The sequence below is a fragment of the Anomaloglossus baeobatrachus genome, chromosome 2 (assembly GCF_048569485.1).
Source record: "Anomaloglossus baeobatrachus isolate aAnoBae1 chromosome 2, aAnoBae1.hap1, whole genome shotgun sequence".
Lineage (NCBI taxonomy): Eukaryota > Metazoa > Chordata > Amphibia > Anura > Aromobatidae > Anomaloglossus > Anomaloglossus baeobatrachus.
Genome location: NC_134354.1, coordinates 794,888,874 through 794,914,094, shown reverse-complemented (window position 1 = coordinate 794,914,094; position 25,221 = coordinate 794,888,874). Strand labels below are relative to the sequence as shown.

The 25,221-nt window shown below is 55.8% G+C and overlaps 1 protein-coding gene across 1 annotated transcript in view; it reads left to right on the top strand.

The window, feature by feature from the left end:
• Nucleotides 1-354: 354 nt before the first annotated feature.
• LOC142290771 (sodium-dependent proline transporter-like) overlaps nucleotides 355-25,221 on the top strand; it is a 64,333-nt gene continuing 39,466 nt past the window's right edge. The window contains exons 1-11 of the mRNA XM_075334766.1: nucleotides 355-525; nucleotides 9,158-9,365; nucleotides 14,293-14,424; nucleotides 14,497-14,645; nucleotides 17,328-17,377; nucleotides 19,957-20,095; nucleotides 20,534-20,668; nucleotides 22,023-22,126; nucleotides 22,334-22,458; nucleotides 23,010-23,122; nucleotides 24,905-25,039. Of these exons, the coding sequence (XP_075190881.1) occupies nucleotides 418-525; nucleotides 9,158-9,365; nucleotides 14,293-14,424; nucleotides 14,497-14,645; nucleotides 17,328-17,377; nucleotides 19,957-20,095; nucleotides 20,534-20,668; nucleotides 22,023-22,126; nucleotides 22,334-22,458; nucleotides 23,010-23,122; nucleotides 24,905-25,039 (1,398 nt within the window). The 5' untranslated portion in view covers nucleotides 355-417. The remainder of the gene's footprint in view (nucleotides 526-9,157; nucleotides 9,366-14,292; nucleotides 14,425-14,496; nucleotides 14,646-17,327; nucleotides 17,378-19,956; nucleotides 20,096-20,533; nucleotides 20,669-22,022; nucleotides 22,127-22,333; nucleotides 22,459-23,009; nucleotides 23,123-24,904; nucleotides 25,040-25,221) is intronic.

The window sequence follows — 25,221 nt, the reverse complement described above, 5'->3', positions numbered from 1 at the left end:
CATTGTTGCAGTTTTATTGTGGTGTTTATGTATATTCATTGTTACAGTTTATGTTTTTCACATTGTTGCACTTTTTTACATTGTTGCTGTTTTTGCAGATTGTTGCAGTTTTGCACATTGTTGCGGTCCTGTACACGTGCCTTGCTCCGGTTGAAGAGCTCGGCAGGGCCCCCAGGTATTCGGGTTGGGGTGTTCCCAGGACAATGGAGATGCGGAGGGTCTCTGCTGGGACGGGCGGTGGGGGAGGAGGAGGCAGAACCATTATTGTGAATGACAATACAGGTTGGGTCAGGTCCTGTTGTCATGGCGATAGGGTGATGACATAGGAGGGGGCGGGGCAGAACACCTGGCCAGGTAAGCTTCTCCTGTGCTGCTGGTGTCTGACGTTTCCTCCAACTCCCGGCAGCTCCCGGACACATGAAGCTGCCCCCCGAGCACTGGAGCTGGGGGCTACAGGAGGGAGACATGCCGCCCAGCGAGACCCCCCGAGGTGGAGAGACTGCGGCTAACACATCCCCAGCACAGGTGAGCAAGAGACGGGGGGTGCTGAGGAGTCAGAGGGAGAGATGGGGGGCCCGAGGAGTCATAGAGAGACGAGGGGCGCCGAGGAGTCATAGAGAGACGAGGGGCACTGAGGAGTCAGAAAGAGAGACGGGGGGCACTGAGGAGTCAGAAAGAGAGACGGGGGGCGCCGAGGTGTCATCAGAGAGAGAGACGGGGCGCCGAAGTGTCAGAGAGAGACTGGGGGTGCCGAGGTGTCAGAGAGAGAGACGAGGGCCGCCGAGGTGTCAGAGAGAGACGGGGGGCGCCGAGGTGTCAGAGAGAGAGACGGGGGGCGCCGAGGTGTCAGAGAGAGACGGGGGGTGCCGAGGTGTCAGAGAGAGAGACGGGGGGCGCCGAGGTGTCAGAGAGATGGGGGGGCGCCGAGGTGTCAGAGAGAGATGGGGGGGGCGCCGAGGTGTCAGAGAGAGATGGCGGGCGCCGAGGTGTCAGAGAGAGATGGGGGGGCGCCGAGGTGTCAGAGAGAGATGGGGGGGCGCCGAGGTGTCAGAGAGAGATGGCGGGCGCCGAGGTGTCAGAGAGAGATGGGGGGCGCCGAGGTGTCAGAGAGAGATGGGGGCGCCGAAGTGTCAGAGAGAGACGGGGGGGCGCCGAGGTGTCAGAGAGAGATGGGGGGGCACCGAGGTGTCAGAGAGAGATGGGGGGGCACCGAGGTGTCAGAGAGAGATGGGGGGGCGCCGAGGTGTCAGAGAGAGATGGGGGCGCCGAAGTGTCAGAGAGAGACGGGGGGGCGCCGAGGTGTCAGAGAGAGATGGGGGCGCCGAAGTGTCAGAGAGAGACGGGGGGGCGCCGAGGTGTCAGAAAGAGATGGGGGGCGCCGCGGTGTCAGAGAGAGACGGGGGGCGCCGAGGTGTCAGAGAGCAGAGAGAGGGACGGGGGCGCCGAGGTGTCAGAGAGAGAGACGGGGGGCGCCGAGGTGTCAGAGAGATAGACGGGGGGCGCCGAGGTGTCAGAGAGACGGGGGGTGCCGAGGTGTCAGAGAGCAGAGAGAGGGACGGGGGGCGCCGCGGTGTCAGAGAGAGACGGGGGGCGCCGAGGTGTCAGAGAGCAGAGAGAGGGACGGGGGGCGCCGAGGTGTCATAGAGACGGGGGGCGCCGAGGTGTCAGAGAGAGATGGGGGGGCGCCCAGGTGTCAGAGAGAGATGGGGGGCGCCGAGGTGTCAGAGAGAGACGGGGGGGGCGCCGAGGTGTCAGAGAGAGACGGGGGGGGCGCCGAGGTGTCAGAGAGAGATGGGGGCGCCGAAGTGTCAGAGAGAGACGGGGGGGCGCCGAGGTGTCAGAAAGAGACGGGGGGGCGCCGAGGTGTCAGAGAGAGACGGGGGGCGCCGAGGTGTCAGAGAGAGATGGGGGGGCGCCGAGGTGTCAGAGAGAGATGGGGGCGCTGCGGTGTCAGAGAGAGACGGGGGGCACCGAGGTGTCAGAGAGCAGAGAGAGGGACGGGGGCGCCGAGGTGTCAGATAGAGAGACGGGGGGCGCCGAGGTGTCAGAGAGAGACGGGGGGCACCGAGGTGTCAGAGAGCAGAGAGAGGGACGGGGGCGCCGAGGTGTCAGATAGAGAGACGGGGGGCGCCGAGGTGTCAGAGAGAGATGGGGGCGCTGCGGTGTCAGAGAGAGACGGGGGGCACCGAGGTGTCAGAGAGCAGAGAGAGGGACGCGGGGCGCCGAGGTGTCAGATAGAGAGACGGGGGGCGCCGAGGTGTCAGATAGAGAGACGGGGGGCGCCGAGGTGTCAGAGAGAGATGGGGGCGCTGCGGTGTCAGAGAGAGACGGGGGGCACCGAGGTGTCAGAGAGCAGAGAGAGGGACGGGGGCGCCGAGGTGTCAGATAGAGAGACGGGGGGCGCCGAGGTGTCAGAGAGAGATGGGGGGGCGCCCAGGTGTCAGAGAGAGATGGGGGGCGCCGAGGTGTCAGAGAGAGACGGGGGGCGCCGAGGTGTCAGAGAGAGACACTTATCCTGCGCTGATGACATCACTGATCTATAAATAGCCATATACTGCGCTGATGACATCACTGATCTATAAATAGCCATATACTGCGCTGATGACATCACTGCGGATACACCCTGCCTGGCAGATAACAGTGACGTCTGCACTCGGGACATCGTCCTCTTTGCTTCCTCCTTTAATTCTGACATTTTTACAACTTCCTACGTGACTTTGTGCTTCTCTATAGTTACAGGATCACCGCTTGCTGTCAGTGAATGGAGGCAATGTTCATACAGCTGAGGGTTTGTCACAGTGTGTCTGTACCAGGCTGCTACATTTTACCTTTGCTGACACATTGTAAAGCAGAAGGGCAGCGGAGAGGATTGTGCTCTTGCTGTGTGTAGCTCACAGAGGATTGTGCGCTTGCTGTGTTTAGCTCACAGAGGATTGTGCGCTTGCAGTGTTAAGCTCACAGAGAATTGTGCGCTTGCAGTGTTTAGCTCACAGAGGATTGTGCTCTTGCTGTATTTAGCTCACAGAGGATTGTGCGCTTGCAGTGTTTAGCTCACAGAGGATTGTGCTCTTGCTGTATTTAGCTCACAGAGGATTGTGCACTTGCGGTGTGTAGCTCTTATAGGATTGTGCTCTTGCCGTGTTTAGCTCACAGAGGATTGTGTGCTTGCTGTGTTTAGCTCACAGAGGATTGTGCGCTTTCTGTGTTTAGGTCACAGAGGTTTGTGCGCTTGCTGTGTTTAGCTCACAGAGGATTGTGCGCTTGCTGTGTTTAGCTCACAGAGGATTGTGCGCTTGCAGTGTTTAGGTCACAGAGGTTTGTGCACTTGCTGTGTTTAGCTCACAGAGGATTGTGCGCTTGCTGTGTTTAGCTCACAGAGGATTGTGCGCTTGCTGTGTTTAGCTCACAGAGGATTGTGCGCTTGCTGTGTTTAGCTCACAGAGGATTGTGCGCTTGCTGTGTTTAGCTCACAGAGGATTGTGCGCTTGCTGTGTTTAGCTCACAGAGGATTGTGCGCTTGCTGTGTTTAGCTCACAGAGGATTGTGCGCTTGCTGTGTTTAGCTCACAGAGGATTGTGCTCTTGCTGTATTTAGCTCACAGAGGATTGTGCTCTTGCTGTGTTTAGTTAACACAGGATTGTGCTCTTGCTGTATTTAGCTCACAGAGGATTGTGCACTTGCGGTGTGTAGCTCTTATAGGATTGTGCTCTTGCCGTGTTTAGCTCACAGAGGATTGTGCGCTTGCTGTGTTTAGCTCACAGAGGATTGTGCGCTTGCTGTGTTTAGCTCACAGAGGATTGTGCGCTTGCAGTGTTTAGCTCACAGAGGATTGTGCTCTTGCTGTGTGTAGCTCACAGAGGATTGTGCGCTTGCTGTGTTTAGCTCACAGAGGATTGTGCGCTTGCAGTGTTTAGCTCACAGAGGATTGTGCTCTTGCTGTATTTAGCTCACAGAGGATTGTGCTCTTGCTGTGTTTAGCTCACACAGGATTGTGCTCTTGCTGTATTTAGCTCACAGAGGATTGTGCACTTGCGGTGTGTAGCTCTTATAGGATTGTGCTCTTGCCGTGTTTAGCTCACAGAGGATTGTGCGCTTGCTGTGTTTAGCTCACAGAGGATTGTGCGCTTGCTGTGTTTAGCTCACAGAGGATTGTGCGCTTGCTGTGTTTCGCTCACAGAGGATTGTGCGCTTGCTGTGTTTAGCTCACAGAGGATTGTGCGCTTGCTGTGTTTAGCTCACAGAGGATTGTGCGCTTGCTGTGTTTAGCTCACAGAGGATTGTGCGCTTGCTGTGTTTAGCTCACAGAGGATTGTGCGCTTGCTGTGTTTAGCTCACAGAGGATTGTGCGCTTGCTGTGTTTAGCTCACAGAGGATTGTGCGCTTGCTGTGTTTAGCTCACAGAGGATTGTGCGCTTGCTGTGTTTAGCTCACAGAGGATTGTGCGCTTGCTGTGTTTAGCTCACAGAGGATTGTGCGCTTGCTGTGTTTAGCTCACAGAGGATTGTGCGCTTGCTGTGTTTAGCTCACAGAGGATTGTGCGCTTGCTGTGTTTAGCTCACAGAGGATTGTGCGCTTGCTGTGTTTAGCTCACAGAGGATTGTGCGCTTGCTGTGTTTAGCTCACAGAGGATTGTGCGCTTGCTGTGTTTAGCTCACAGAGGATTGTGCGCTTGCTGTGTTTAGCTCACAGAGGATTGTGCGCTTGCTGTGTTTAGCTCACAGAGGATTGTGCGCTTGCTGTGATTAGCTCACAGAGGATTGTGCGCTTGCTGTGTTTAGCTCACAGAGGATTGTGCGCTTGCTGTGTTTAGCTCACAGAGGATTGTGCGCTTGCTGTGTTTGGCTCACAGAGGATTGTGCTCTTGCTGTATTCAGCTCACAGAGGATTGTGCTTTTGCTGTGTTCGGCTTACAGTGGATTGTGCTCTTGCTGTGTTTGGCTCACAGAGGATTGTGCTCTTGCTGTGTTTGGCTCACAGAGGATTGTGCTCTTGCTGTGTTTGGCTCACAGAGGATTGTGCGCTTGCTGTGTTTAGCTCACAGAGGATTGTGCGCTTGCTGTGTTTAGCTCACAGAGGATTGTGCGCTTGCTGTGTTTAGCTTACAGAGGATTGTGCGCTTGCTGTGTTTAGCTCACAGGATTGTGCTCTTGCTGTATTCAGCTCACAGAGGATTGTGCTCTTGCTGTGTTTGGCTCACAGAGGATTGTGCGCTTGCTGTGTTTTGCTCACAGAGGATTGTGCGCTTGCTGTGTTTAGCTCACAGAGGATTGTGCTCTTGCTGTGTTTAGCTCACAGAGGATTGTGCGCTTGCTGTGATTAGCTCACAGAGGATTGTGCGCTTGCTGTGTTTAGCTCACAGAGGATTGTGCGCTTGCTGTGTTTAGCTCACAGAGGATTGTGCGCTTGCTGTGTTTAGCTCACAGAGGATTGTGCTCTTGCTGTATTCAGCTCACAGAGGATTGTGCGCTTGCTGTGTTTAGCTCACAGAGGATTGTGCGCTTGCTGTGTTTAGCTTACAGAGGATTGTGCGCTTGCTGTGTTTAGCTCACAGGATTGTGCTCTTGCTGTATTCAGCTCACAGAGGATTGTGCTCTTGCTGTGTTTGGCTCACAGAGGATTGTGCGCTTGCTGTGTTTTGCTCACAGAGGATTGTGCGCTTGCTGTGTTTAGCTCACAGAGGATTGTGCGCTTGCTGTGTTTAGCTCACAGAGGATTGTGCGCTTGCTGTGATTAGCTCACAGAGGATTGTGCGCTTGCTGTGTTTAGCTCACAGAGGATTGTGCGCTTGCTGTGTTTAGCTCACAGAGGATTGTGCTCTTGCTGTATTCAGCTCACAGAGGAATACAAACCTCTCGGATCCACTGTCTGTATATTGGGGGGATCCGGCGCTAATACCCTGTGATCCCCGCAGGTACCGGCAGAGATTCATGGCTATAAACAGAAACTATGAGACAGATGTGAACAGTACCTTAGTCCTATAGTGTAGGTTAGAGGCGGAGCATGCAGAGGCCCCGCCCCCACGCTACACACACTGGGCTAAGCGATGATTGGCGAGAAGACACTTCTTCTTTCTCAGTGGTCCGGGGAGGGCCTTACTTTTCCTGGCCTCTGATTGGCTCCTCACTCTGCAGTTGTAGATTGGTCCCAGCTATCATCCCCGGGACGATGCTGCTGCAGAACGTGATGTTCCCCTGAGTCATCCGGCTGATGGCGTTCCCAGCAATGTAACGGGGACACGGTGGAGATACACCCCGGATTACATACATAACACTCATGCCAAGCATTGCATTGTGATTCATGAGAACCGTGTAAGTTAGTGTAGTTATCCATCACATGGCCTTCATCATCATCGTCATCATCATCGCCATCATCCTGCAATTCATTTAAAGGGAGAGTAGCCCTACAATTCACAACTGAGCAAGAGGTGTGGAATCCAGTGTTCTCTGGTGGCTCTTGACTTTTGATGGCTCTTGACCTCTGGCAGCTCATTAGCTTGACCTCTGGCAGCTCTTGACCTCTGGTGGCTTGTTGCTTCGGATCCTTTGGTGGTCCTTGACCTCTGGCGGCGCTTAACCTCTGGCGGCTTGTTGCTTCTGTTCCTCTAGCGAATCTTGCCCACTGGTGGCTCATTGCCTTGTGCCCTTTGGCAGATCTTGCCCTCTGGTGGCTCATTGCCTCTGGTTCTCTAGCAGATCTTGCCCACTCGTGGCTCGTTGCCTTGTACCCTCGCGGCTCTTTCCCTCTGGTGGCTCATTTCCTCGGGCATCTCTTGCCCGCTGGTGGTTTGTTGCCTCAGACCATCTGGCAGCTCTTGACTTCAGGCAGCTCATGCCCTCTGAAGGCTTGTTGCCCATGGCCCTCTGGCAGCTCTTGACCTCTGGCAGTTCATTGTCTCAGGCCATCTGGCCACCTTTCACCTCTGGTGGCTCTTGACTTCTGGTAGCTTTTGACTTCTGGTGGCTCGTTGCCTTGGGTTCTCTGGCGGGTCTTGACTTCTGGTGGCTCATTATTTCTTGCCCTCTGGCGGCTCGTTGCCTCTTGCCCTCTGGCGGCTCGTTGCCTCTTGCCCTCTGGCGGCTCGTTGCCTCTTGCCCTCTGGCGGCTCGTTGCCTCTTGCCCTCTGGCGGCTCGTTGCCTCTTGCCCTCTGGCGGCTCGTTGCCTCTTGCCCTCTGGCGGCTCGTTGCCTCTTGCCCTCTGGCGGCTCGTTGCCTCTTGCCCTCTGGCGGCTCGTTGCCTCTTGCCCTCTGGCGGCTCGTTGCCTCTTGCCCTCTGGCGGCTCGTTGCCTCTTGCCCTCTGGCGGCTCGTTGCCTTCTGCCCCTTGATGTGTCCTGACTATAGTTGCAGTTCCTTCCTCTATGGCTGTCTCCTGTTCCAGTGTTCAGACTGGAAGCTTCTGTTTGGTGGCATTCACTGTGGAGCTGGGGTTTGTCCAGAGGGGGCGCTGTTCTTTGTCATGATGTCACATGTGCTGATGCATGTAAAGGACGGATGAGATCTCAGCACCTTCTACCTCTGCTCGCTCCCCGGCCTGTCTGCTCTGCTCGCTCCCCGGCCTGTCTGCTCTGCTCGCTCCCCGGCCTCTTTGCTCTGCTCGCTCCCCGGCCTCTTTGCTCTGCTCGCTCCCCGGCCTCTTTGCTCTGCTCGCTCCCCGGCCTCTTTGCTCTGCTCGCTCCCCGGCCTCTTTGCTCTGCTCGCTCCCCGGCCTCTTTGCTCTGCTCGCTCCCCGGCCTCTCTGCTCTGCCCGCTCCCCGGCCTCTCTGCTCTGCTCGCTCCCCGGCCTCTCTGCTCTGCTCGCTCCCCGGCCTCTCTGCTCTGCTCGCTCCCCGGCCTCTCTGCTCTGCTCGCTCCCCGGCCTCTCTGCTCTGCTCGCTCCCCGGCCTCTCTGCTCTGCTCGCTCCCCGGCCTCTCTGCTCTGCTCGCTCCCCGGCCTCTCTGCTCTGCTCGCTCCCCGGCCTCTCTGCTCTGCTCGCTCCCCGGCCTCTCTGCTCTGCTCGCTCCCCGGCCTCTCTGCTCTGCTCGCTCCCCGGCCTCTCTGCTCTGCTCGCTCCCCGGCCTCTCTGCTCTGTTCGCCCCCCGGCCTCTCTGCTCTGTTCGCCCCCCGGCCTCTCTGCTCTGTTCGCTCCCCGGCCTCTCTGCTCTGCTCGCTCCCCGGCCTCTCTTCTCGCTCCCCGGCCTCTCTGCTCGCTCCCCGGCCTCTCTGCTCTGCTCGCTCCCCGGCCTCTCTGCTCTGCTCGCTCCCCGGCCTCTCTGCTCTGCTCGCTCCCCGGCCTCTCTGCTCTGCTCGCTCCCCGGCCTGTCTGCTCTGCTCGCTCCCCGGCCTGTCTGCTCTGCTCGCTCCCCGGCCTGTCTGCTCTGCTCGCTCCCCGGCCTCTTTGCTCTGCTCGCTCCCCGGCCTCTTTGCTCTGCTCGCTCCCCGGCCTCTTTGCTCTGCTCGCTCCCCGGCCTCTTTGCTCTGCTCGCTCCCCGGCCTCTTTGCTCTGCTCGCTCCCCGGCCTCTCTGCTCTGCCCGCTCCCCGGCCTCTCTGCTCTGCTCGCTCCCCGGCCTCTCTGCTTTGCTCGCTCCCCGGCCTCTCTGCTCTGTTCGCTCCCCGGCCTCTCTGCTCTGTTCGCTCCCCGGCCTCTCTGCTCTGTTCGCTCCCCGGCCTCTCTGCTCTGTTCGCTCCCCGGCCTCTCTGCTCTGTTCGCTCCCCGGCCTCTCTGCTCTGTTCGCTCCCCGGCCTCTCTGCTCTGTTCGCTCCCCGGCCTCTCTGCTCTGTTCGCTCCCCGGCCTCTCTGCTCTGTTCGCTCCCCGGCCTCTCTGCTCTGTTCGCTCCCCGGCCTCTCTGCTCTGTTCGCTCCCCGGCCTCTCTGCTCTGTTCGCTCCCCGGCCTCTCTGCTCTGCTCGCTCCCCGGCCTCTCTGCTCGCTCCCCGGCCTCTCTGCTCGCTCGGGGCCTGGCTTATCCATACATCTATGAAATGTGTCAGGGTCTCATTTCTTCGGCCATGTTATGAGTACAAGTCCCCGAGTCTGACCGCACCGTCGATCCCTATGGAGCCGTCACTCAGGCAGAATACCGGCCTATAATTGCGCCCATAATACGCTGGCCTGTATGTGGCCGCCCTCTTTCTCTGGATGAGCTGCAGACTGGCATTGAGCTTTCTTCTTGTCTTTCAGGAGTCGCCATCAGCTCAGAACATCGCAGGATCAGACGATGTCAGACGTCTGCCCCCACACGACCAATCTGTGGCCCTCACCCTGCCGTCTCCACCGCCCCGCGAGACCTGGGGGGGAAAGTATGAATTCCTGCTCTCCTGCATTGGCTACTGCGTCGGCCTGGGGAACGTCTGGAGGTTTCCATATCTGTGTTACCGAAATGGAGGAGGTGAGTGCAGGGCGCGGAGTCCTGTCTGTGATCCGGTCCCTAATATTCACTATACTGCCCAGTCCCTGGTGTGCACTACTTCACTCTGCCCGGTCCCTGGTGTGCACTGCTTCACTCTGCCCGGTCCCTGGTGTGCACTACTTCACTCTGCCCGGTCCCTGGTGTGCACTGCTTCACTCTGCCCGGTCCCTGGTGTGCACTGCTTCACTCTGCCCGGTCCCTGGTGTGCACTACTTCACTCTGCCCGGTCCCTGGTGTGCACTGCTTCACTCTGCCCGGTCCCTGGTGTGCACTGCTTCACTCTGCCCGGTCCCTGGTGTGCACTACTTCACTCTGCCCGGTCCCTGGTGTGCACTACTTCACTCTGCCCGGTCCCTGGTGTGCACTGCTTCACTCTGCCCGGTCTCTGATGTGCACCGCTTTACTCTGCCCGGTCCCTGGTGTTCGCCGCTTTACTCTGCCCAATCCCTGGTGTGTACCACTTTACTTTGCCCGGTCCCTGGTGTGCGCTGCTTTATCACATCTTATTACAGCACAGAGGAGATATCACCTCTTATTACAGCACAGGGGAGATATCACCTCTTATTACAGCACAGGGGAGATATCACCTCTTATTACAGCACAGGGGAGATATCACCTCTTATTACAGCACAGGGGAGATATCACCTCTTATTACATCACAGGGGAGATATCACCTCTTATTACAGCACAGGGGAGATATCACCTCTTATTACAGCACAGGGGAGATATCACCTCTTATTACAGCACAGGGGAGATATCACCTCTTATTACAGCACAGGGGAGATATCACCTCTTATTACAGCACAGGGGAGATATCACCTCTTATTACAGCACAGGGGAGATATTACCTCTTATTACAGCACAGGGAGATATCACCTCTTATTACAGCACAGGGGAGATATCACCTCTTATTACAGCACAGAGGAGATATCACCTCTTATTACAGCACAGGGGAGATATCACCTCTTATTACAGCACAGGGGAGATATCACCTCTTATTACAGCACAGGGGAGATATCACCTCTTATTACAGCACAGGGGAGATATCACCTCTTATTACAGCACAGGGGAGATATCACCTCTTATTACAGCACAGAGGAGATATCACCTCTTATTACAGCACAGGGGAGATATCACCTCTTATTACAGCACAGGGGAGATATCACCTCTTATTACAGCACAGGGGAGATATCCCCTCTTATTACAGCACAGGGGAGATATCACCTCTTATTACAGCACAGGGGAGATATCACCTCTTATTACAGCACAGGGGAGATATCACATCTTATTACAGCACAGGGGAGATATCACCTCTTATTACAGCACAGGGGAGATATCACCTCTTATTACAGCACAGGGGAGATATCACCTCTTATTACAGCACAGGGGAGATATCACCTCTTATTACAGCACAGGGGAGATATCACCTCTTATTACAGCACAGGGGAGATATCACCTCTTATTACAGCACAGGGGAGATATCACCTCTTATTACAGCACAGGGGAGATATCACCTCTTATTACAGCACAGGGGAGATATCACCTCTTATTACAGCACAGAGGAGATATCCCCTCTTATTACAGCACAGAGGAGATATCCCCTCTTATTACAGCACAGGGGAGATATCACCTCTTATTACAGCACAGGGGAGATATCACCTCTTATTACATCACAGGGGAGATATCACCTCTTATTACAGCACAGGGGAGATATCACCTCTTATTACAGCACAGGGGAGATATCACCTCTTATTACAGCACAGGGGAGATATCACATCTTATTACAGCACAGGGGAGATATCCCCTCTTATTACAGCACAGAGGAGATATCACCTCTTATTACAGCACAGAGGAGATATCACCTCTTATTACAGCACAGGGGAGATATCACCTCTTATTACAGCACAGAGGAGATATCACCTCTTATTACATCACAGGGGAGATATCACCTCTTATTACAGCACAGGGGAGATATCACCTCTTATTACAGCACAGGGGAGATATCACCTCTTATTACAGCACAGGGGAGATATCACCTCTTATTACAGCACAGGGGAGATATCACCTCTTATTACAGCACAGGGGAGATATCACCTCTTATTACAGCACAGGGGAGATATCACCTCTTATTACAGCACAGGGGAGATATCACCTCTTATTACAGCACAGGGGAGATATCACCTCTTATTACAGCACAGGGGAGATATCACCTCTTATTACAGCACAGAGGAGATATCACCTCTTATTACAGCACAGAGGAGATATCACCTCTTATTACAGCACAGGGGAGATATCACATCTTATTACAGCACAGGGGAGATATCACCTCTTATTACAGCACAGGGGAGATATCACATCTTATTACAGCACAGGGGAGATATCCCCTCTTATTACAGCACAGAGGAGATATCACCTCTTATTACAGCACAGGGGAGATATCACCTCTTATTACAGCACAGGGGAGATATCACCTCTTATTACAGCACAGGGGAGATATCCCCTCTTATTACAGCACAGAGGAGATATCCCCTCTTATTACAGCACAGGGGAGATATCACCTCTTATTACAGCACAGGGGAGATATCACCTCTTATTACAGCACAGAGGAGATATCACCTCTTATTACAGCACAGGGGAGATATCACCTCTTATTACAGTATAGTGGTATCTCTGCTGTGCTGTAATAGCAGTATATCGCACTCGGCGTACAGGTTGTATATGGGGCGCGGTGCTGGGAGTCGCACGTGGCGGAGTGTTTCTGGTAATTGCTGGTTGACTTGTCCTTATTTATAGGACATGATTTTCGGGTGGGACCCGTTGGACCGGCCGCACTGATTACTGTACACAGCTGCGGTGGTCATAATGACACGTTCTGTTTGGGTTGTCTGTCCATGATGAGAGTTGTAGTCCTCCCCCAGGGTCGCCCGTCCTGCTCTGTTTGCGGCTCCTGATATATATTATTATAGATATGACGTGCGCGGTGTAATCTGATGAGGAATGTGACAGGTGGGAGAGCGGACAGGTCCGGACACGGCCCTGACACCAGGAATGTGTGAGGAGCCGCCACGTCCCCCGCTGCCTGTCACAGGTCAACACATGGAATAATGCGGCCATCACTGACAGGAGGAGCAACCGGAGGGCCCGTGTGAGGAGCCTCCACGTCCCCCACTGCCTGTCACAGGTCACCACATGGAATAATGCGGCCATCACTGACAAGAGGAGTAACCAGAGGGCCCGTGTGAAGAGCTGCCACGTCCCCCGATGCCTGTCACAGGTCACCACATGAAATAATGCGGCCATCACTGACAGGAGGAGTAACCGGAGGGCCCGTGTGAGGAGCCGCTACGTCCCCCGCTGCCTGTCACAGGTCACCACATGGAATAATGCGGCCATCACTGACAGGAGGAGTAACCGGAGGGCCCGTGTGAGGAGCCGCCACGTCCCCCGCTGCCTGTCACAGGTCACCACATGGAATAATGCGGCCATCACTGACAGGAGGAGCAACCGGAGGGCCCGTGTGAGGAGCCGCCACGTCCCCCGCTGCCTGTCACAGGTCACCACATGGAATAATGTGGCCATCACTGACAGGAGGAGCAACCGGAGGGCCCGTGTGAGGAGCCGCCACGTCCCCCGCTGCCTTTCACAGGTCACCACATGGAATAATGCGGCCATCACTGACAGGAGGAGCAACCGGAGGGCCCGTGTGAGGAGCCGCCACGTCCCCCGCTGCCTGTCACAGGTCACCACATGGAATAATGTGGCCATCACTGACAGGAGGAGCAACCGGAGGGCCCGTGTGAGGAGCCGCCACGTCCCCCACTGCCTGTCACAGGTCACCACATGGAATAATGCGGCCATGAGTGACAGGAGGAGTAACCGGAGGGCCCGTGTGAGGAGCCGCCACGTCCCCCGCTGCCGGATATAGGTCACCACATAGAATAATGCGGCCATGAGTGACAGGAGGAGTAACCGGAGGGCCCGTGTGAGGAGCCGCCACGTCCCCCGCTGCCGGATATAGGTCACCACATAGAATAATGCAGCCATCACTGACAAGAGGAGTAACCGGAGGGTCCGTGTGAGGAGCTGCCACGTTCCCCGCTGCCGGTCACAGGTCACCACATGGAATAATGCGGCCATCACTGACAGGAGGAGCAACCGGAGGGCCCGTGTGAGGAGCCGGCAGTAACAGCAGTGCCTATTAGTCTATGGAATTGTGATGAGAGGTAATGAGGGAGGTGGCGTTATGCATCGGGCGCCATCTTGGGACGGTCTTTAGCCGCCGTCCTTTCTGCAGAACATTCTAGAAACATCCAAAATATGTACAAAAGCAATGAGAAACCTGATGACCGGACTGTCTGTTGCCCCTAGCAACCAATCGGAGCCCAGCTTTCATTTATTAAACTGCTCTGAAAAATGAAAGCTGCTCCCTGATTGGTTGCTAGGGGCGACAGTGACGTTGCTCTTATTCTCCAGTTTTGATTTGTGGTCCGGTGACTCCGGGGTCTTTACCGGGGTCTTTACGCCATTTCTGTGCCATTTGCTTTATTACTTTTCTAATGGTTGCTATGACGATCACAGTCGTGCTCTCATGTAGACAATGTGAAAGCGGGATCTGATTGGTTCCTATGGGTAATTCCACCATCCAATTACTGCACATAGCAACCAATCAGATTGTAGGGTTGTTGTAGAAATATGTGAAAGCTGGGATGTGATTGGTTTCCACGGGCAATTCTTTCTGTCAATCAGAGCCCAGCTTTCATTTTCTCCACCTGGAAGCTGATTGGTTTCTATAAGGAACTCGTTCACTGTGCCAGCACTGCCCCTAGCAACCAATCAGATCCCGGCTCTCCTTTTGGCCACATGAAAGCTGTGATCTGATTGGTTTATTCTTGTCCCCTCCCCCTAGGAGCCTTCCTCATCCCGTACTCCATCATGCTCTTCTTCACCGGGCTGCCACTCTTCCTCATGGAGCTGAGCTTGGGTCAGTATGGCGCGGCCGGACCCATCACCGTGTGGAAGTGCTGCCCCATCCTGAAAGGTGAGTGGATGTTGTGAGTGACCGCCGGAGTGGACGGTGCCCCCGATATGACGCGCCTCCCCTCCCCCGCAGGTATCGGCATCGGCATGCTGCTGGTCTCCGCTCTGGTGTCCTTATATTATAACGTCATCATCGCCTGGACCTTCTATTACCTGGGGAAGTCCTTCCAGAGCCCCCTGCCCTGGTCCTGTGAAGCCCCCGACTATGCCGCTCTGTGCCAGGTAAGAGGGGCGGTGATTACAGTGGAGGGGCCGGTGATTACACCGGAGGGGCCGGTGATTACACCGGAGGGGCCGGTGATTACACCGGAGGGGCGGTGATTACACCGGAGGGGCGGTGATTACAGTGGAGGGGCCGGTGATTACACCGGAGGAGCGGTGATTACACCGGAGGGGCCGGTGATTACACCGGAGGGGCGGTGATTACACCGGAGGGGCGGTGATTACAGTGGAGGGGCCGGTGATTACACCGGAGGGGCGGTGATTACACCGGAGGGGCCGGTGATTACACCGGAGGGGCCGGTGATTACACCGGAGGGGCCGGTGATTACACCGGAGGGGCGGTGATTACACCGGAGGGGCGGTGATTACACCGGAGGGGCGGTGATTACACCGGAGGGGCGGTGATTACACCAGAGGGGCGGTGATTACACCGGAGGGGCCGGTGATTACACCGGAGGGGTCGGTGATTACACCGGAGGGGCGGTGATTACACCGGAGGGGCGGTGATTACACCGGAGGGGCGGTGATTACACCGGAGGGGCCGGTGATTACACCGGAGGGGCCGGTGATTACACCGGAGGGGCCGGTGATTACACCGGAGGGGCGGTGATTACACCGGAGGGGCGGTGATTACACCGGAGGGGCGGTGATTACACCGGAGGGGCGGTGATTACACCAGAGGGGCGGTGATTACACCGGAGGGGCCGGTGATTACACCGGAGGGGTCGGTGATTACACCGGAGGGGCGGTGATTACACCGGAGGGGCGGTGATTACACCGGAGGGGCGGTGATTACACCGGAGGGGCGGTGATTACAGTGGAGGGGCCGGTGATTACAGTGGAGGGGCCGGTGATTACAGTGGAGGGGCCGGTGATTACAGTGGAGGGGCCGGTGATTACAGTGGAGGGGCCGGTGATTACAGTGGAGGGGCTGGTGATTACACCGGGGGACGGTGATTACACCGGGGGACGGTGATTACACCGGGGGACGGTGATTACAGCGGAGGGAGGTGATTACACCGGGGGGCCGGTGATTAGTGGAGGGGCCGGTGATTAGTGGAGGGGCCAGTGATTACAGTGGAGGGGCCGGTGATTACAGTGGAGGGGCCGGTGATTACAGTGGAGGGGCCAGTGATTACAGTGGAGGGGCCAGTGATTACAGTGGAGGGGCCGGTGATTACAGTGGAGGGGCCGGTGATTACAGTGGAGGGGCCGGTGATTACAGTGGAGGGGCCGGTGATTACAGTGGAGGGGCCGGTGATTACAGTGGAGGGGCCAGTGATTACAGTGGAGGGGCCAGTGATTACAGTGGAGGGGCCGGTGATTACAGTGGAGGGGCCAGTGATTACAGTGGAGGGGCCGGTGATTACAGTGGAGGGGCCAGTGATTACAGTGGAGGGGCGGTGATTACAGCGGAGGGGCCAGTGATTACAGTGGAGGGGCGGTGATTACACCGGAGGAGCGGTGATTACAGTGGAGGAGCGGTGATTACAGTGGAGGGGCGGTGATTACACCGGAGGGGCCGGTGATTACACCGGGGGGGGCCGGTGATTACACCGGGGGGGGCCGGTGATTACACCGGGGGGGCCGGTGATTACACCGGGGGCCGGTGATTACACCGGGGGGCGGTGATTACACCGGGGGGCGGTGATTACACCGGAGGAGCGGTGATTACAGTGGAGGAGCGGTGATTACAGTGGAGGGGCGGTGATTACACCGGGGGCCGGTGATTACACCGGGGGGGGCGGTGATTACACCGGGGGGCGGTGATTACAGCGGAGGGGCCGGTGATTACACCGGGGGGCGGAGATTACACCGGGGGGCGGTGATTACAGCGGAGGGGCCGGTGATTACACTGGGGGCCGGTGATTACACCGGAGGGGCCGGTGATTACACCGGAGGGGCCGGTGATTACACCGGGGGGCGGTGATTACACCGGGGGGCGGTGATTACAGCGGAGGGGCGGTGATTACAGCCGAGGGGCCGGTGATTACACCAGGGGGCCGGTGATTACACCAGGGGGCCGGTGATTACAGCGGAGGGGCCGGTGATTACACCGGGGGGGCAGTGATTACACCAGAGGGAGGTGATTACACCGGGGGGGCGGTGAATACAGCGGAGGGGCCGGTGATTACACCGGGGGGGCGGTGATTACAGCGGTGGGGCGGTGATTACAGCGGAGGGGCCAGTGATTACAGCCAAGGGGCCGGTGATTACACCGGGGGGGCGGTGATTACAGCGGAGGGGCCGGTGATTACAGCCAAGGGGCCGGTGATTACAGCGGTGGGGCGGTGATTACACCGGGGGGGCGGTGATTACAGCGGAGGGGCCGGTGATTACAGCCAAGGGGCCGGTGATTACACCGGGGGGGCGGTGATTATACCGGAGGGCCGGTGATTACACCAGGGGTCGGTGATTACACCGGGGGGCGGTGATTACAGCGGAGGGGCCGGTGATTACACCGGGGGGCGGTGATTACAGAGGAGGGCCCGGTGATTACACCGGGGGGCGGTGATTACAGAGGAGGGGCCGGTGATTACACCGGGGGGCGGTGATTACAGAGGAGGGGCCGGTGATTACACCGGGGGGCGGTGATTACAGAGGAGGGGCCGGTGATTACACCGGGGGCGGTGATTACAGCGGAGGGGCCGATGTCTCACGTCTTATGTGTTCACCCCACAGAACGTCTCCAGCAACGGCTCCAAATTCAGCGCCAGCGAAGCCTTCTGGAAGTAAGTGAGAAATCCCACTGCTCTGCTCGGCTCTGTGCCATGTATGACTGCCTCTGCAGAGCGCCATGTGTGACTGCCTTTGCAGAGCGCCATGTGTGACCGCCTTTGCAGAGCGCCATGTGTGACCGCCTGTGCAGAGCGCCATGTGTGACCGCCTGTGCAGAGCGCCATGTGTGACCGCCTGTGCAGAGCGCCATGTGTGACCGCCTGTGCAGAGCGCCATGTGTGACCGCCTGTGCAGAGCGCCATGTGTGACCGCCTGTGCAGAGCGCCATGTGTGACCGCCTGTGCAGAGCGCCATGTGTGACCGCCTGTGCAGAGCGCCATGTGTGACCGCCTGTGCAGAGCGCCATGTGTGACCGCCTGTGCAGAGCGCCATGTGTGACCGCCTGTGCAGAGCGCCATGTGTGACTGCCTCTGCCACGTGTGACCACCTCTGCAGAGCTTCATGTGTGACCGCTTTTGCAGAGCGCCATGTGTGACCGCCTCTGCAGAGCGCCATGTGTGACTGTCTCTGTGCCATGTATGACCGCCTCTGCAGAGTGCCACGTGTGACCGCCTTTGCAGAGTGCCATGTGTGACTGCTTGTGCAGAGCTCCATGTATAACTGCCTCTGCAGAACGCCATATATGACTGCCTCTGCAGAGCACCATGTTTGACTGACTCTGCAGAGCGCCATGGTCGTCCGCATCTGAAGAGTGCCTAATATGACTGCCTATGCAGATTGCCAAACATCTAAACAGTGCCATGCATGACTGTCTCTGCAGAGTCCTGTATGACCACATCTACTGAGTGCAGCAATCCCCCGTCTTCCGTTGAGTAGGGAGCGCCCGGCCTCTGTCAGACACTGTGTACTGTTTGTCACTCTGCTTGCTGTCTGTGTAGCGCTCCCCGTTAATAGCGCCTTGTGCCCCCGTCCTCTGCAGAGCGCCCCTGTCCGGCGCTGTATACGGTATATTACTCTGCTTGCTCTCTGTGTAGCACTCCCTGTTAATAGTGCGTTGTGCCCCCGTCCTCTGCAGAGCGCCCCTGCCCCTGTCCAGCGCTGTATACGGTATGTCACTCTGCTTGCTCTCTGTGTAGCACTCCCTGTTAATAGCGCGTTGTGCCCCCGTCCTCTGCAGAGCGCCCCTGTCCGGCGCTGTATACGGTATATCACTCTGCTTGCTCTCTGTGTAGCGCTCCCCGTTAATAGCACGTTGTGCCCCCGTCCTCTGCAGAGCGCCCCTGTCCGGCGCTGTATACGGTATATCACTCTGCTTGCTCTCTGTGTAGTGCTCCCCGTTAATAGCACGTTGTGCCCCCGTCCTCTGCAGAGCGCCCCTGTCCGGCGCTGTATACGGTATATCACTCTGCTTGCTCTCTGTGTAGTGCTCCCCGTTAATAGCGCGTTGTGCCCCCTGTGACGGGGTGTACAGCAGAGCAAGGAGAGACAACAGGCCGAGGAACGATCCAACAGGTTTATTCACAAGAACACTGGAACAGCACACGATAAGTCCACGTAAAACAGATTCGGGGGCCCTTCCCGACAATCCTCGGACCGGATTACAAAGCAATCGTCCTTACAGTAGTCCAAAGAGTTCCACACAATCCCACGGGCCGCCACACAGGCCTAGCTCCGTCCGTGTCCACAGCCACACAGGCTGGAGCTCCTGCTCCCTTCAAGTTTCAGCTCACTCTGAAGTTACAAAAGGGAAATGCATTGTCTGTGCTCCTTGACCAGCCCACCATGTTCAGGGGGTGGGGGTCACACATCCTATCATCAATGGTTTGGTCCATCACAGGGCTCCGATATGTCTGCCAGCCACAGTAGATGAAGGGATCCCCTGCTGTGCAGAACAATGACTATTCCTTCACTGGCCAATGCAATTACAGACTAGATACACAACTCTGGAAAGAAGAGGACAGGCTATTTACATAATCACATTAGATGCCAAGACTACAATTGTATGAGAGAGACACATTGAGATCAGTAGCTCCCCCAAGGAAATACATGAATTACAACTAATACAACCAGGGAAATATACATATCATGACATAGTATCACAGCATATACAGTGAGAGGGTAAATTACATCTTCACACCCCCGTCCTCTGCAGAGCGCCCCTGTCCGGCGCTGTATACGGTATATCACTCTGCTTGCTCTCTGTGTAGCGCTCCCTGTTAATAGCGCGTTGTGCCCCCGTCCTCTGTGGAGTGCCCCTGTCCGGCGCTGTATACGGTATATCACTCTGCTTGCTCTCTGTGTAGCGCTCCCCGTTAATAGCGCGTTGTGCCCCCGTCCTCTGCAGAGCGCCCCTCTCCGGCGCTGTATACGGTATATCACTCTGCTTGCTCTCTGTGTAGCGCTCCCTGTTAATAGCGCGTTGTGCCCCCGTCCTCTGTGGAGTGCCCCTGTCCGGCGCTGTATACGGTATATCACTCTGCTTGCTCTCTGTGTAGCGCTCCCTGTTAATAGCACGTTGTGCCCCCGTCCTCTGCAGAGCGCCCCTGTCCGGCGCTGTATACGGTATATCACTCTGCTTGCTCTCTGTGTAGCGCTCCCCATTAATAGCGCATTGTGCCCCCTGTGGTTGCAGTGAGAAGGTGCTGGGCGTGGTGCACAGTTCCGGCCTCAGTGATCCGGGCCCCGTGCGCTGGGAGCTCGCCCTGTGTTTGTTGGCCGCCTGGATCATCATCTTCCTGTGTATGATAAAGGGAATCCGCAGCTCAGGAAAGGTGAGAAGTCGCCCAGTGTTTCCATCCCTCACCCCCATGTTTCCATCCCTCACCCCCGTGTTTCCATCCCTCACCCCCGTGTTTCCATCTCTCGCCCCCGTGTTTCCATCTCTCGCCCCCGTGTTTCCATCCCTCGCCCCCGTGTATCCATCCCTCGCCCCCGTGTTTCCATCCCTCGCCCCCGTGTTTCCATCCCTCGCCCCCGTGTTGCCAATCCCTCGCCCTCGTGTTGCCAATCCCTCGCCCTCGTGTTGCCAATCCCTCGCCCTCGTGTTGCCAATCCCTCGCCCTCGTGTTGCCAATCCCTCGCCCTCGTGTTGCCAATCCCTCGCCCCCGTGTTTCCATCCCTCGCCCCCGTGTTTCCATCCCTCGCCCCCGTGTTGTCCATCCCTCACCCCCAAGCTTCCGCTCTCTTCTCACCACCATGCTCTGCACAGATTGTGTATGTTACAGCCACGTTTCCATACTTCGTCATGGTCGTTCTCATCATCCGGGGAGCAACGCTGGAGGGGTCTATAGACGGCGTCCGATTCTATCTGTCCGCTGACTGGAAGAGGCTTCAGAGCGCTCAGGTACCATTGTATACAGCACATAGAACACTCAGGTACCACCGCTACATTATATACAGCACATAGAGCGCTCAGATACCACCGCTACATTATATACAGCACATAGAGCGCTCAGGTACCACCCCTACATTATATACAGCACATAGAGCGCTCAGATACCACTGCTACATTATATACAGCACATAGAGCGCTCAGGTACCACCGCTACATTATATACAGCACATAGAGCTCTCAGATACCACCCCTACATTATATACAGCACATAGAGCTCTCAGATACCACTGCTACATTATATACAGCACATAGAGCGCTCAGGTACCACCGCTACATTATATACAGCACATAGAGCGCACAGATACCACCGCTACATTACATACAGCACATAGAGCTCTCAGATACCACCGCTACATTATATACAGCACATAGAGCTCTCAGATACCACTGCTACATTATATACAGCACATAGAGCGCTCAGGTACCACCGCTACATTATATACAGCACATAGAGCGCTCAGATACCACCCCTACATTATATACAGCACATAGAGCTCTCAGATACCACTGTTACATTATATACAGCACATAGAGCGCTCAGGTACCACCGCTACATTATATACAGCACATAGAGCGCTCAGATACCACCGCTACATTATATACAGCACATAGAACACTCAGGTACCACCGCTACATTATATACAGCACATAGAGCTCTCAGATACCACCGCTACATTATATACAGCACATAGAGCGCTCAGATACCACCCCTACATTATATACAGCACGTAGAGCGCTCAGATACCACCCCTACATTATATACAGCACATAGAGCGCTCAGATACCACTGCTACATTATATACAGCACATAGAGCTCTCAGATACCACCGCTACATTATATACAGCACATAGAGCTCTCAGATACCACCGCTACATTATATACAGCACATAGAGCGCTCAGATACCACTGCTACATTATATACAGCACATAGAGCGCTCAGGTACCACCGCTACATTATATACAGCACATAGAGCGCTTAGGTACTACCCCTACATTATATACAGCACATAGAGCGCTCAGGTACCACCGCTACATTATATACAGCACATAGAGCGCTCAGGTACCACCACTACATTATATACAGCACATAGAGCGCTCAGGTACCACCACTACATTATATACAGCACATAGAGCTCTCGGGTTCCACCGCTACATTATATACAGCACATAGAGCGCTCAGGTACCACCCCTACATTATATACAGCACATAGAGTGCTCAGGTACCACCGCTCTGCTTTCTACCCCACGTCTCCGTGTTTCCGCCATCTTGCGTGCAGTAATCTCTCGCCTTTTGTGTCTCAGGTGTGGAATGACGCGGCCTCGCAGATCTTCTACTCTCTGGGCATCGGCTTCGGGGGGCTGCTGTCCATGGCCTCTTACAACAAGTTTGATAACAATGTGATCAGGTGAGACATCGCACTCCTGCCCCGGCCGCGGGGGGCGATGGTGGGACCCCGACCCTCTGTAGTACTCAGAATGGTGGAGGAGCCAAGCACTGCAGCCAATCACATAACAGACCTGGGCCGGAATAGTGTGCGGTATATAACCCTTGTATGCAGTATATCGCTGTACGTCTGTGTGGACCATTCACATTTATCTCTAATGTCACGCAGGGACACGCTGGTCATCGCCATCGGGAACTGCTGCACCAGCTTCTTTGCGGGATTCGCCATTTTTTCGGTGCTGGGTCACATGGCCTGGAAGAAGAAGGTACCAGTTGGGGAAGTGGCAGATTCAGGTCAGTAATCAGGAGGCATCCTTGGTATTTACCAGTTGGTGACCTTATCCATGTAACCCTCTGTCTAGCAGTCCCCATAACAGTCCCCATAACAGACACCATAACTTCTGCATAGCAGTTCCCATAGCTGTATAACAGTAACAGTCCCCATAGCAGTCCCTATAACAGTTCCCGTATCGGTCCCTATACTAGGCCCCATGCCAGTCCCCGTGGCAGCCCCCTGTAGCAGTCCCCATGGCAGCTTCCCATAGCAGTCTCCGTAGCAGTTCTAATGGCAGTCCCCATAGCAGTCCCTACAACAGTCTCTGTAGCAGTCCCCATAGCAGTCCCTAGAACAGTCCCTATGGCAGCCCACGTAGCAGATCCCAATGGCAGCCCCCATAGCAGTCCCCATGGCAGCCCCCCGTAGCAGTCTCCATAGCAGTCCCCATGCCAGTCTCCGTAGCAGTCCCTATAACAGTCCCCATGGCAGCCCCCCGTAGCAGTTCCCATGGCAGTCCCCATGGCAGTCCACCTAGCAGTCCGCTAATCCTTCCATTTTCCCTCACCAGGTCCGGGCTTAGCATTTGTTGCCTACCCAGAAGCCCTTGCTCTGCTGCCTGGCTCCATCTTCTGGTCCATCCTGTTCTTCCTGATGCTTTTCACTTTGGGAGTGGACACTTTGGTAAGTGACCCTCAAGATGTACACCCAATGCCCTCTGTGAGGACATAGGGATATATTCTGAGCTATAAGCCATATTCCTATAGCCGCCATCTTGTCAGGGTTGTGTGTGACTGGGCCTTCAGGCCTAAAGAGGCTTCAATCAGTATGCTAATGAACGTGAGGAAATTATCTGTGGAGCAGAAGGCAGTCTCCTATGATATGGAAATTAGCTGACCTGTTAGACCTGGAAAACAAGAAAGGGGGAGGAAGACCCCCCCCCTCGGTGACCCTGCGTGAGGAAGTTCCTAACTAATTAACAGGCTCCTGAACACCTGAGACAGAGAGGAGCCAGTAATAACTGTGTAATATCTCGTGAGCCGTGCTTCCTATATATATGTCAGGCAGAAATATGGCATCGGAGCAGGCTGACGAGTCCAGCACATATTTTATATAGGTGTGGGACCTTTGGAGGTATCCCAAACTTGATATGGGCCAGTGGGGGACCAGCAGACCACCCATGTGTCCTATCATTTTGAAGGTAAAATCATAACTGTAAAAATGAGAGCATTGGCGTCCACCTACGACGTTCCCAGGCAAAGTTATGGCAAAAATCACTTTGGGATATTATTTTAGACTCCAGCCAGGGGTGGGGCAGTCCTCCCCTGTGAGGTCACTAATGTAGCAGGTGACCTGGATTTAGCCAGTTTGATAAACCCAGTTCAGACATTTTTAGCCTGTCTTTGCTCGGGGGTCACGTGTTAAGAAACACAAGTGAGGAAGTCCTTGAAACCCTGGTCTACAGCGCCCCCCTGTGGCCAGACGCATAAGGTAACTGCTTGACTGTATGTCTGTTTGTAACCATGCTTTATCTGTAACTGTACTCTGACATATGTATATTCTGTAGATTCCCTATTGTATATATTGTAGTTTCTAGTGTGGCTTCGGCTGATTAAATTATATAATTAATCTTGGGCTGTTCTGTTATCTCGATCCTGAATCCCACGTCTGTGTGCTCGGCTAATAGTTACCGTAAATCGGTTGGTGGAGCGAGTTTATGTCAAGGATCATTGTGGGGCAACCAGTGAGATTTGGGGAGGTTTATATATATTCCGTCCGCGGAGGTCGGGGGAATATATACCTTACTCTCACCGGGGACCCTTCAATCATCTGCATAGTAGAATAGCGGCCTCCTTGCTTATTGTCGGGCAATTCCATAAGTGGCCAGACTATAAGAGGGGCGCTAGAGAGCGCGTCACGTGCTCTGTCTGTCGGCAGGGTGGTGGAAAGGGGGGCTGTAGCTTCCGCTTCCTACCACACCCCTGTTCGTCACACCCTCCTGCCAGCCTTCAGTCGCCAGTGTATCGCCCTCCTCCCCTCCATCTTCTACTGTAAGTCCTCATGAAACAGCAGGTTCAGGATGAGCAGAGCTACAGATGGTTCCCAGATAAAGCCGGGAATCTTCCCTCTCCCCCACCAGTTGGGTGGATCCCCAGCTCAGTGTCTCGGGGGACGCTTCAGTTGAGGGGATGCCCAGCTTGGTGTCTCTTGGGACGCTTCAGTTGGGGGATCCCCAGCTCGGTGTCTCGAGGAACGCTTCAGTTGGGGGATCCCCAGTTCGGTGTCTCGGGTGACGCTTCAGTTGGGGGATCCCCAGCTCGGTGTCTCGGGGGATGCTTCAGTTGGGGGGATCCTCAGCTCAGTGTCTCGAGGGACGCTTCAGTTGGGGGATCCCCGGCTCGGTGACTCGGGGGACGCTTCAGTTGGGGGGTCCCGGAGCTCATTGTCCGCTGTTTGTCCCATCAGTTTGGAAACATGGAGGGTATCACGACCGCCGTCCTGGACGAGTTCCCGTCTCTGCGCGAGTGGAAGCGCAAGGTGATCTTCCTGGCCGGACTCTGCTTCTTCTTCTACCTGATGGGGCTCCTGCTAGTTACTGAGGTAAGACCCCAACACTGACGCACCCCAATACTTAGACCTCTCCAATACTGAGAACCTAAGAGGAACGATACCATGATCGGGCTCCTGTCAGTTACTGAGGAGACCCCCAACCCCCGATACTAGCACTACCAAAATACTGATACCCCCAGTACTGAGCCTTCCCCTACAGTGACCCCCAATAG